The following is a 13,146-nucleotide window of genomic DNA, read 5'->3' as shown; positions in this document are numbered from 1 at the left end:
GTTCTCCTTCCTTCCTGAATGATTATTATAAGTTGTTGAACTCTTGCTTGGACTTCATCTCCACCCCGAACTTATCAAAGTCCCTCCAAGGGGGCCCAAAGGGCTGTCCGCAGGAGGGACTTACACCTAAGCAGTGAAAGTTGGCATGGCAGGGAACAAATTTGAGGCTCCATGAAGGGGTTTTTTTGCATCAGTATTTATACCCCCATGTCATGGTTTTTTTGCATGGTATGTTACACCACAAGATAGAGAAGAAGCAGGGCTTCATCTTCATCTTATCCTTATTCCCTCAGCTCTACATTCATGTTTGTCCGGGTGCTCCAAAGGCAAAAGTGTACGGAGTGGCTCGAAGATACCGCAATGCCATACTCTCACAAACTCACTGACACAAGCATGCAGTTTCAATTACAAAGCTGAGATCAGTATAGGCTACTGAACATGGTATGTCATATGGCTGTCTAAACTCTGAAAGGAAAAAAGATACGGTTTTACTTTGTGCACGGAGGGAAACTCGTTGCGCACAGGAATTTCTGTTGACTGGAAGTCACGTGATGTTGGGCCCCCCTCCGTGCGCGCCACCAGCTGCCCTCAAAAAACTATCCGCACACAGGGGTGCCGTGCGGTGACAGGTGGCTGGGTTGAGACACTCTGGCCATCCGGAGGAAACAAAACCCTTGGTGACCGGCACAGACCGGTCATCAAGAGACTACATCCCTCTCAATGACCGGAATAGACCGGTCATTGGGAGGACACATCCCCCTTGATGACCGGTACAGGCCGGTCATCGGGAGGCTACATCCCTCTCAATGACCGGTACAGGCTGGTCATCGGGAGGCTACATCCCTCTCAATGACCAGTACAGACCGGTCATTGAGAGGCTACATCCCTCTTGATGACCGGAATACCGGTCATCAGGAGGTTACATCCCTCCCAATGACCGGAGTAGACCAGTCACCGAGAGGATACATCTCTCTCAATGACCGGCATTCCGGTCATTGAGAGGGATGTGACCTCTTGATGACCGGTCTATCCTGGTCATCAAAGGGGATGTGTCCTCTCGATGACCGGTCTATTCCGGTCATCCATCGGGAGGGATGTAACCTCCCGATGACCGGTCTATTCTGGTCATCGAGAGGGATGTAGCCTCTCAATGACCGGTCTATTCTGGTCATCAAGAGGGATGTAGCCTCCCAATGACCGGCCTGTACCGGTCATCGAGAGGGATGCAGCCTCCCAATGACCGGCCTGTACCGGTCATCAAGGGGGATGTGTCCTCTCAATGACCGGTCTATTCCGGTCATCAAGAGAGATGTGATATACCGGTCTGTGCCGGTCATTGAGGGGATTGTTTCCCGCGGATGGCCGGAGTGCTTCACCCCGGCCACCTTTCACCGCACGGCACCCCCGTGTGCGGATAGTTTTTTGAGGGGAGCTGGTGGCGCGCACGGAGGAGGGCCCGACGTCACGTGACGTCGAGTCAACGGAAATTCCCGTGCGCAACGAGTTTCCCTCAGTGCGCGAAGTAAACCCGAAAAGATATTGGGGCAGTTTATAAAGTTACTCACTCCTCCCCCTCGGGAGGAAGTTGGATGGTTTGTTGCTTTGATCACACAATGAAGAAAGCAGATAATGAAATTTTTAAAGCGGCAGTCCCCTCCGCAACATGCAGAGCTTTCATGTAATGAAAACCAGGAGAAATAACTTGGTAAGATGAGGGAGAAATTGTGAGATTACTAAAAAAAGTGTGATTTTCTCAAAAAATCACGTTCCTCCTGTGCCAAAGATCACCGCTTGCGGGCAAGTCCCTCCTGCGGGACCTCCTCGGAGGGACTGTGTTAAGTTCGTCTCCACCCGGATCACTTGCCTTTCTGACTTCGCCACCAAGTACAAGAAAATCTGAGAGGATAATTATAGGACTAGACCAAAAGAAAAAGAGGAAGAGAAAAGGAGTGCTCATTAGTACAACAGAGAGTTTGTCAGCCACCAGACTTTTGCGAGTGAAAGAGGCGAGACTAATGCAGTACAACACGAGAGAAATAAATAGTTCATGGGATGAGGATTAAGAGGAAGAGGGATTGAAAGGAGTCTACAGCGCCATGCAAAAAGGTGAAGTCTATCTACTCTAGTACCGCTTTGTATGCTGAAGAAAAAAAATGCATCAGATATCTACAAACTATAATCGATATCTAAAAGTGCAGGGAGAAGCAGAGAAAGTGATGCTGGAGGATAGCTAATTTACTGGATGAGAACCACCAGAAATCTATAAACTATAATCGGTGTCTGAAACTTGAGCATATATGGATGCAGAGAGGGAAGAGCAGAAAAAGGGATGCTGGAGGATAGTCTGTGGTTGTTAATGGACTGGATGAGGTTCTAAGCCCAGCCGTCGCGGATCTGGTCCTCGTCGACGAGGTCGTAGCGGCCCCACATGTCTCTCCAGGCGGATGAAGTCTGGCCTGGGTCGTTGCTTTCGGGGTCAGGCACGACCGTTTTCTCGGCGACGACGAGCTCGTCGGGGTCTTCGGCCGAGCGTAGCTGGGTGACGACGCGGTGCTGTCGGCGAGAAACCGGACGATGCACGGAGGGCCAAAAGAGATACATCAGCACGCAACGTGGCGAAACAGTAAAAGAAGCGAGACTCACGAGGCCTAGGGTGAGCTTGATCATGGGCGGGCTAGGAACATACTGCTCGAACTCGACCTGGTCCAAGTCCACGGCCTCATGAAGACCAGGAGTGGAGGCGTTACGTTCGAGGAAAGCAACGGAGGCGAGGATGTTACGGGCGGCGACCTCCGCCTGGTTCCACCCGACATGGCCGGCCTTGATCGCGCCGAACCCGTCGACGCAGTCGCCGATCGCGAACACGCGTTTCCAAACCGGGTTCTCCTTGGGAACAACGGGCCGGGAGATCTGGAGGGATGCGAGGCCGCATTCGCAGACGGACCGCTCCCCCGTAGGCGTCTCTACCGGCGACGGGCCCAACCGCGACGGCGAGATCTGCAGCCCCCGGGTCACCCGGATCAGCCCGCTCGAGCCCGTCCCCCCGAGCACCGCCAAGGGACAGAACTGGGACATCAAGCTGGTGTTCGGGACCTGGCCTGTGCAGGTGAGCTGTGATGTTGAAAGAAAAATATTAGCATGGTCGTTGCGGGGGAGAAGTGTTTATGTTCGTGCGCTTACGACCAAGTCGGCTTCCCAGTGCTTGTTCTCGTTCGACACCGACTCGACCACCACCTTCCCCGAGCCCCCCAGCTTCTTCTGGATCTCCAGATCGGCATGCAACTTGGCCAGATTCACGCGCTCGCCAAGGACAACATGGACACCGAAGTCTGCGAGGGCCTGCTTGACTTTCTGGCCGATCTCGGGCTTGAACGTCGGCAGGAACGCCGGCCGGGAATGGATCAGCGTCACGTGCTTTGGCTGGCCCAGCAGTTGGTATCGGTGCGCGATGTCGCACGCATCTGTTTACATCACACACGCCGACTCGTCGTTCAGCTTTCGTCAAAAGACACACGCCAGCACTTTGGGCGCTCACATTGGATCCCTAACGCGCCTCCGCCGACGATGACGATCTTCTCGGCAGCTGCGATGGCGGCTCGTTGTGCTTCCAAGAATGCGACGCCGTTCAGCTTCGAGCGGTGTTGGTTGATGGGGAGATGCAGAGGCGGTGGCATATGGGAGCCTAGGGCCTATAACAAAAAAAAGGACACGCCTAGAGATTAGACAGGCCAAGACTGATAAGAAGGCAGGCTGTATGACGCACATAGACCAGGAAGTCCCAACCGACTTGGAAGGTCTGTTGGGGCGCTCGGTCGGCGGGTGGATTGCCGATTTGTTCGATGCTTTGAGCGGATGCGAGTTGATGTTTACCTTTGGTTGGGCTTTTGGTGGTGACCGAGGAGGCGTAGCCGCTGTCGGTGACCACACTTCCGGCGGGTGAGTCGGCGAGGACGGATGAGGAGAGGGCGTGGATGGGTTCGTGGGCAGGCGAAGAGAGCGGATGGGCGAGGGGCTGCTGGAGGTCGACCATGCGGTCGAGGAAGACCTTCCGGTCGACGATCTTCGTGACCGAAGCATTGATCAACCTTATCTTTGGGTGTGCACCGGATAGACTGGAGTCGGATTGGGCTTGGTTGTTGAGTTTGTTGAGCTTGCCGGTGTAGGGGATGAAGTTTCGGTGGGCCTGTCCGGCGACTGCGCTTCTGGGGAACGAATAGACATGCTGGATGTGTACGTCATGCGTAGTTTAAAGTTGCAACAGGGGCACAGAATACGCAGGAAGGTGTGAGAGGGTGTAAGTCAGCAGGCGGATCAAGATCTACACGATTACAAATCGACTGACGTTGAAGTGGGTGTTCCGTTCGACGAGGGTGACGGACCAGTGGCTGGGAAGCTGCTGGGCCAGGAGCTCGGCCGCATGCAGGCCGGCGTATGAGCCTCCGATGACGAGCACGCTTCGGCTGGAGGTGGTCATTGTTTTGTCGGAGTGTCGGGGTCAACAGTTGAAGGCAGATTGGGTGGGGTGGTGGACTGGGCCGGCTGCGGTGCTGCGCTGCGGTGCCGCGCTGACGCGGCTGCGCGGGAACACTCATCCCACCCGGGAACTATCCCAAGTCATCTGTGTGGGCTCAATCCATCTCGGCTGCCCATGACCTCGATGTAAGTACATGTATTGCTGTGAGAGTCACAAGAAGAGAAACGGGTCACATCAAGAGCTCTTTTTGTCTCCACTACTTCCAAAACAAAAGACAGACAACGACAAGGGAATCAAAGAACAGGTAGACAAGATAAAGAATCAAGCGATGCATTTGGTGAGGCGAAGGAAACAAGGAGAAAGGCAGAGGGATACAAGCTAGATGAACTGGATCCGGAAGGGGGGAGAGAGAGAGGAGAAAGGACCAAGAGAACTAGCTAGGAGCCAGCGAGGTTTCTAGTGAAGCCAACGAGGATGAGTGAGCACAGGCATCCGACTTGGAAGAGAAAGGGAGGGGGCACGTACTTGCAAGTTGCTCGGTGAGAGAGGCGAGGTCTTTCTTCAAGCCGAGCAGTCTGGAGACCTCGGCGCCGACGTCGCCCTCGACTGAGCCCGCCTTGAGCTGGCGCACACGCTCGCCTTGGGCGAGGATGGCCTGCTCAAGCTGGACCATCTCGGGCGGTTTGGGCCCCGAGAAGACGGGAGCGGGGGCGGCCTTGCTAGCCTTGCCGGCATGGGCGGCCTTCTTCTTGGCCTTCTTGCTCTCGGCCACAGACTCGCCGCCGTCGCCCGGAGGCTTGGAGCCGCCGTACTGCTTGCGCCAGAAGACGGCCCGGTCGGGGTCGATCTTGCGGAACAGATAGATGGCGTCCCCGATGGTGTGCCCGGGAAGTAAGTCGAGACCGAACCTGCGACTGAGCCGTCGTGGCGGCGCATTCAGCTGCTTCAGGATCAGCTCGCTCGTGCTCGGCATCGACGGATACACGAGCACCGAGAGCAGGTAGACCAGGTTCAGACTGACGAGCACGATCTGCGCACAGCGCCGGGGTGAGGCCAGTAGCAGACTGTAGTCGATCTTGTTCTCCTGCAGATACTGGTTCCCTCGCGCCGATATCGCCATCACTGTCGCCAACGCCTGTCTGAGCTTGAGCGACTCCATGGACTCGATATACTGAGCAAGTAACGCATTGATGTCCGCTACGAACGATTGGTCCTCTTCATCGAAGCACTCCCGGCCGATAATCTGAGCAGGAACACTGGATGATGAGTCGTCCTCTTTAGGCATAGATTCTGATTGGGTGGGTGGGCCAACGACCGGCCATGAGAGCGGATCAGGAACAACGGAATGGTATCGGGCATTACAGAACTTGACGATCCGGTTCACAAAGTTGCCAAGGTTGTTCAAGAGCTCTGAATTCGCTTTCGCAATAAAGTCCGTCCAGGTGAACTGCGAGTCGTTCGTCTCCGGGCGAGTCGAGATGAGGAAATACCTCCACACTTCAGATGGAACTTGGGTCTCCCTCGCATTCTGTCCAAACACCCCCACGTTGTTCGACTTCGAAAACTTGACATTTTCGTATTGCAGATATTCTGGTTTTCAAGATCAACGGTCCTTGTCAACATTTGGCAGCCGTGGATGAATTGTGCGAGAAAGAAATCAGCTGGTATACGAACCGGTTGTACTAATGTGATTGAGCATAGTCCATTCTTGGCCGGTGCCCATGAGATACGCTGGGAATAGAATGGTATGAAAGGGGACTAAGGATCGAGAAAGAGTTTATCAACGATGTCTATTGCGCAAAGACGTCTTGTGGATTGATGGCTAACCATTGTCTTTTCCCATGAACTGGTACAGAGTGACCTCTTTGGGATTCTTCCACCACTTCTCCCAATCATCGGTATAGTTTGCTGTGATACTTGGATAACCGATGGGCGCATCAAACTGAGTCGAATCGAGGGGGAACCAACTCGTCAGAATTTCTCTCCACAAAATCGAATTCACACACGAAGAAGGGTGACTTACCCAAACATACATCACTTTGTCTTCCCAACCGGTGATCGGCACAGGCACGCCCCATTTGAGATCCCGAGTCAGACATCGTTCGCGCAGACCGTCTCTCAACCAGGCCTCGGTGAAGGCTTTCCCGTTGGCTGACCAATGGTGACCGTCCTTCGCAGAGTTGTACCAGCCCTCGATCTGCTTCTGGAGCTTCGGTAAGTCGATAAACAGGTGTTTGGATTTCTTCGAGATCGGCGTCGACGAGCAGATCTTGCATTTCTTGTCGATCAGCTCGATCGCATCTAGCGTTTGACAGCATGTATCACACTGGTCTCCTCGTGCGCCCTGTAAACCTTGATCGGTCCCGTCAGTTCACAGGGTGTGTGAAGAATGCTTGAAGTGAAATGTGGACAGATTGGTTGAATTCAAACCAGTACGCACAGTAGAATTACACTTGGGACATGTGCCTTCAACGAAACGATCAGCCAGGAACCTGTCAAGGGACATCTCATCAGACCTGTTGCTGGGCGGGTTTTTACTAGTAAATATGAAATACTTACCTGGCATCTTTTTCGCAGTACACCTGTTCAATTTCGTGCTCGGTAAGATGGCCGTTGTCGTACAGCGCAGTGAAGATCTTCTGGCAAATTCTGTTGGTTGGGTGAAAGAGAGGTGATTCGGGGCGCAAACAATTATTAGGAAACCGCTCGCGATTTTTTTTGCTTCATTTTTGAAGGAAATCTTTCGAGTGGACTTACTCTGTTTGCTTGGGAGTAGTTGTGCGACCAAAATGATCGAATCCACTAGATTTTCACAAGATAAGTATCGGCCTAAGATCTCGATCGGTGAAGAGAGTGAAAAATAAAATAAAAAAGCGAAAGGTGGTGACGAACATATCAAACCACTGGTAGCTGTCTTTGTGAATCTGATGGTACTTGTCACACAAATCGCTGGGGGACATGCCCTCCTCCAGCGCCTTGGTCTCCGTCGTCGTGCCATACTCGTCCGTCCCGCAGATATACAAGACTTGAGCGACGACCGGCCCGGTTCTGCTGTATCGTGCGAACACATCGGCCGAGAGTGTCGAGCCAATGATGTTGCCGAGATGGGGCGCGTTGTTCACGTAGGGCAGGGCGGACGTGACCAAGATGTTCGGCCGGTCGGGTAATGGCAGACTGTGGGTCGTCACATGGTCTGGTCAGAGTTATCAACCGTGTGGCATCCGGGAAGAGGGATAGGATGGGTTACGGACATCTTGCCTTCTGTATTGGTCACTTGTGGGGTCAGCTCGACATCCTCCCGGATTTTCCTTCGCCCGGAAGCCTCGTTCGCCATCGTCAATCCTTCTTTTTTATGAATATCTTCGTTCTCCGGGTGAATATCAGGTCCTGACGATTATTTATTTTTTTGGATTCTGCTGGTTCGGCGAAGAGTCGGGAGTTTCATTGGCGGCAGCCCGACTCCCCGGAGCCGGAGCAGCAAGCACCGGGCGTTGCGCAGCGCATGTATCTCACCTGGCCTGTCACATGTGTACATAGCTGTCACTCGAATCTTCTCATCTGTCATCTCTTGGCACCAGTCCAGCTAATTTAACTTGGAATTTGGAAAGCCGCAGTTTAAGCCAGGACAAATCAGACATGCGACGGATTTCGATGACGACGGACTGATATAAGCTTGATCAACATCAGCTCCCCTGGCACCAGCAGGATGATGCCGCAGGTTTTGTGAGCCAGCGTGACTTGTACCAGAGCCTTCAAAGATAAAAAAAAGTAGTTTGCCATCTACAGTTGCTATCTTCCTCAGTCAGTCACTCCACGAGTCGACCCCACTCAGCTACAACTCAGGGGGAGTATGCTTAGTCGGTACCGTCCAGACAGACTACTCCCTACATTTACGCGCAGTGAAATCAAAATATTTGACACCTGGTGGGCAAACAGCTTTTAGCTGAATTTGCACCCTTTAAGTCCGTCAGTGAAATCAAACTCTCCCATCAGACCAACAAGTGAGCCATCAAGGTGGGTTAAATTTCTGCTTTGCTTGCGCTCTAATTAATGCGTTTCCCCATGAACTAATATCCTGTAAGTTATTTCAGCCAGGTAGGCCATACTGGTTGAATTTTGAGGAGTGCGCGTCTTGGGAATTAGCAGAATGTTTCTCGCTATCAAAACATTTATAGTTAAGGCCCTGGAATCTCGCTTTACTCTTTGTTCAGTTTGTGTCGCGGCATACAGACAACATACGGACTCGCTGATAAAATATCGCCTGCACATAGGCCATGGCGGAAATTTTCCACTTGATCCCAAGCATAGGCTCAATGCCGATGTGTCGGCCAGTGGCAAGTGGGCCTTCCAAAAGGGAGACATACGTCTATATACCGCCTGGTATAGTGGCAGATGATGAGGTTTATCTCAGTCGCGATATCATCAAGGAGGGACTTACCCAAAGAGACAAGTCTCGGAGCAACTGGGCGGGGGCTTCTCATACCTGGGAATCGCCAGTTAAGCCAATGTTTCTTTTTGCTTGAAACAACACCCATGCTGATAAAAATGTGATTTGTGTCTAAAAACAGAATCCTAGATGCGTGTTCTGCAACAAGTCATTCGATGAGAATCACGAGAGGACTAGCCGTATACCTTCTTGCAAGCATTATTCCCATCGTCTATGTCTAGAAGAAAAGGGGTCGACTGGAGAAAAGCCATGCGCAACTTGTAAGATGGAAGCAGATCTCATACAGCAGGCATCTATCAACAGCGGCGACGGTGGCATCTGGGACCTACTCCTCAAAGCTTACAATCATCCTATATCCAAGCTTCTTAATTATGCAAATCTCGCGTTTTCTGCACATTATTTTAATTTGACTGGCCGCATCTTCAGATATCTATTCAACACTGCTGGATGAATTCTAACTATAGATAGTATTTGGTTGTAAGTAATAGTCTCCATTTCCCTTTTTTCATGAATGTGTCATCTATTTTTGGCAGTCAGTAACAGTGGAAAGCTCCAGGCCGCCGCCCCCCCCCCCCCTCCCATCACTATTTTCTATTATGGTTCCCATAAATCCATCCCTACATTCTGCTATCACATTTTTGTTAGGCTTTTAAATTCTAATTTTGACTTCACTTGCAATATTTTAAGGGTCTTGATTAATCAACTACCAAAAAGTTGTAGAGACTGAAAAATGAAGATGTGTCTGGTGAGAGTCAAACTCACGACCTCAGCTATGCTGAGACACATACTAGAGTGCTGCCTTTACCAACTAGCACCACCAGCAAACAGCTGACGTAAACCAGATTTCGTCGCGCTGACAAAATCCAAACTCAAATTCAAACTCGCACCCCGGGTGTGTCGTCACCTGTTGTGGATTTAGTCACCTGCCATTCTCAGTGGCAGGTGCAAGAGATCACGACTCCCTTGATGGCCGCTGCTAACTGGTCATCAAGGGGACATACACACCTAGCTCCCTTGATGGCCTGTCTGTACCGGCCATCAAGAGGAACACCCTACACCCTCTCAATGGCCGGTCAGTACCGGCCAGCAAGAGTAAAGCACTATTTATACCCTGGATGGCCGCTCCTGACCGGCCATCAAGAGGTGATACACATACCCCTTGATGGCCTGTCAGTACACCGGCCATCAAGAAAAAAACACTAAACTCTTGATGGCCCGTACTGGCCGGTCATCAAGAGCAAAACTCTCTTGGTGATGTGTATACACATCACCCTTGATGACCAGTCAGTACCAGCCATTGAAAGGAACATAATACACTCTTGATGGCCTGGACTGATTGGCCATAGAGAGGACATGCACATCTCACACAGTGACCCAACTGGTCATTGAGAGCAAAGAGCTTCACTCTTGATGGCCAGTCAGCGCAGGCCATCAAGAGTGTAGTATATTCCTCTTGATGGCCGGTACTGACGGGCCATCGAGTGGGGTGTGTATGTCCTCTCAATGGCCAATCAGTCCAGGTCATCAAGAGTGTATTATGTTCCTCTCAATGGCTGGTACTGACTGGTCATCAAGGGTGATGTGTATACACATCACCAAGAGAGTTTTGCTCTTGATGACCGGCCAGTACGGGCCATCAAGAGTTTAGTGTTTTTGTCTTGATGGCCGGTGTACTGACAGGCCATTGAGGGGTATGTGTATCACCTCTTGATGGCCGGTCAGGAGCGGCCATCCAGGGTATAAATAGTGCTGTGAGCCTGAGTCTCTTGTGTGACAACAGGACACAAAGAAAAGGGGGACACTGGTTGAATTTCTGGGGATAAAGAAATACAAGCAGTGAGGAGAAGAGAAATAGAAGAGAGAAACTGAGAAGAGAGAAACTTGATCTTTTGAGTTTAATTTAATATGGGCCAAGCTCTACCTAGAAAAGTAGGCTGCCAACTGTGCTAGAGATGCAACAGTCTCCACTCACACCAAGGAAACGGTGGTGGGATTCAGAAGTAGGATGACTACTCTGCTCTGGTTTTAAAGGTCTTAACAAGAGATAACCTGTAGATCTTTTGAAGCAGAAGAGAGAAACAGAAGCAGGGAGAGAGCAGTCAAGAGCAACAGAGTTTCCTCTGAGGTAAACAAGGTCAGTAGAAGAGGGTACTTACTGTCAATATCCTGTAGTGATACTGGGAGTGAAGTGGCCTCTGGTTAGTGATCCTGGGTGTCTCTGGGGTATGGTTCTGGTGTGCTGAAGTCTGTGGATCCTCCAGCTGCATGGGGGATCCTGACTTCGAAAATTTTCAAAGTTGGATGACATAATCACACATGTACATGTGGTTGGGAGCGCTCAGGCGCGACTACACGGCACTGCTGCGCATGTGTGTCACAAACCACAAACTCTATGAAGGAGTAGAGATATTGTAATATGATCAGTGAACACTAGGGTCAAAATTGCATGAGAAATCAGAATCTGAAGTCAAAACAACCTTATGTCTTAAGGTTCAAAAGATATGAGCACATTTAGTTATAAAATGGAGATAAAAGGCAGTTTTAGGTCAACTGTGTTGACTCTAAGGCTGACAAGTGCTTTACTCTTGCTGGCCGGTACTGACCAGCCATTGAGAGGTTTTAGGGTGTTCCTCTTGATGGCCGGTACAGACAGGCCATCAAGGGAGCTAGGTGTGTATGTCCCCTTGATGACCAGTTAGCACCAGCCATCAAGGGAGTCATGCTCTCTTGCACCTGCCACTGAGAATGGCAGGTGACTAAATCCACAACAGGTGACAACACACCCGGGGCGCAAGTTTGAATTTGAGTTTGGATTTCGTCAGCGCAACAAAATCCGGTTTACGTCAGCTGTTTGCTGGCGGTGTAGGCTACAGACTCTTGTGGCTTCCAGCTGGATGGTTGGTTGGTAGTGCTCATGGGTCAATCCAACAGCCCTCCATACTGTGGTGATACATCATGGTAGCAGACTAACAGACAACTCAACAAAAGTTTGATTTCCGACTACCAAATGCTGCTTACGTTGCGAGGACCGCTCCTCAACATTGCGCCTGGGTCGCGCGGACCACAAATTGATCCGGGCGCATTTTGGTAGTCAGAAGTCAAAAATGGAAATACCAGAAGGTAGTTGGATTTACAATTTTTGCAAAAATGGCACAAAAAATCACAACCCCCTACTGGGGCGCCCAAGCACTGCCAAAAATTTTACAGAGGGCAGAGATCCCTCTTAAGAGCACGTGGTGAGCTGCATGGCATTACCCACTGCAAGAAAAACTCTAGAAACTGCTTGCAGTTGAGATGCAAGAGCTCAAGGCAAGCTGTGCCTCATGCAAGAATCAAGCACTGGTTGATTACATCCAAATTGCATAATTTATGCAAGAGTGAGTATAAGCTCCAAAAAACTGAGTACAGGCTCCAAAATACTGAGTTGATACCTGTGCAAATTCATAATTCAGGTTTACATACCCCTTTGATGTTTACATATCCCTTTCATGTGCAAATACCCCTTACTGCACATACTCCTTTCATACATACAAACCCCTTTCATGCATACATACCCCTTCTCACATTACCCTTTCATGCTTACATATTCATTTCTTATGTACATATCCCTTTCATGTGTACACACCCTTTTTATGTTATTCTAGCTGGATTTAATGGCACATGGAGTGTTTAATAAAATAAAATAAAAGGGTGCTCAGGGGGATTCTCATCTTCAAGGTTGAACATTTGCCTCAGCCTACTGCATGATCACTACTGAATGTTCAGCATTGGGATGCTGAACAAGGTATACACTCAAGGTGCACCAGCACAGAATTTGGATGCTTGACTCCAGCTTGAGCTGAGGCTTGATTCAAGCTTGCTGCATCTCAACTGCAAGCAGTTTCTAGACTTTTTCTTGCAGTGACCACACCTCATGAATGGGGTGTGCTACTGTGCGCGCATTTTGGCCGGTGTCCTACTAAGGAACACCACCAAAACCATAGCCATGGTGCACCAAAGCGTCCCAAAATTTTACAGTGCACAAGAAAATCCCTGAAATCAATATGGTTAGCTGCATGGAATTAGTCCACCTGAGGAATGGGGTGTGCTACTGTGCGCACATTTTGGCCGGTGTCCTACTAATGACACCAGGGGAGATTTCAACGCACTCACCAGAATGGTGCACCAAAGGGTCCCAAAATTTTACAGTGCACAGGAAAATCCCTGAAATCAATATGGTTAGCTG

The 13,146-nt window shown here is 50.5% G+C and overlaps 3 protein-coding genes across 3 annotated transcripts; 1 reads left to right on the top strand and 2 right to left on the bottom strand.

Moving 5' to 3' along the window:
• Window positions 1-2,117: 2,117 nt before the first annotated feature.
• Window positions 2,118-4,474, bottom strand: PtA15_7A519 (uncharacterized protein; the record flags this gene model as incomplete). Its single annotated transcript, XM_053171133.1, has 4 exons — window positions 2,118-2,140; window positions 3,536-3,689; window positions 3,764-4,222; window positions 4,343-4,474. 4 exons carry the CDS (start codon window positions 4,472-4,474, stop codon window positions 2,118-2,120), a joined length of 768 nt encoding a protein of 255 aa, XP_053022345.1.
• Window positions 4,475-4,907: 433 nt separating this feature from the next.
• Window positions 4,908-7,808, bottom strand: PtA15_7A518 (uncharacterized protein; the record flags this gene model as incomplete). The annotated part of the gene is made up of 11 exons (XM_053171132.1): window positions 4,908-4,930; window positions 5,000-5,414; window positions 5,496-6,064; window positions 6,149-6,232; window positions 6,302-6,416; window positions 6,498-6,818; window positions 6,915-6,966; window positions 7,034-7,123; window positions 7,232-7,276; window positions 7,367-7,648; window positions 7,726-7,808. The coding sequence occupies 11 exons, from the start codon at window positions 7,806-7,808 to the stop codon at window positions 4,908-4,910; spliced, it is 2,079 nt and encodes a 692-aa protein (XP_053022344.1).
• A 979-nt stretch (window positions 7,809-8,787) lies between these two features.
• On the top strand, window positions 8,788-9,372 carry PtA15_7A517 (uncharacterized protein; the record flags this gene model as incomplete). The annotated part of the gene is made up of 2 exons (XM_053171131.1): window positions 8,788-8,970; window positions 9,043-9,372. 2 exons carry the CDS (start codon window positions 8,788-8,790, stop codon window positions 9,370-9,372), a joined length of 513 nt encoding a protein of 170 aa, XP_053022343.1.
• Window positions 9,373-13,146: the final 3,774 nt, after the last annotated feature.

The sequence above is a fragment of the Puccinia triticina genome, chromosome 7A, assembly GCF_026914185.1.
Source record: "Puccinia triticina chromosome 7A, complete sequence".
Taxonomy (NCBI): domain Eukaryota; kingdom Fungi; phylum Basidiomycota; class Pucciniomycetes; order Pucciniales; family Pucciniaceae; genus Puccinia; species Puccinia triticina.
This window is presented reverse-complemented; position numbering and strand designations above follow the sequence as displayed.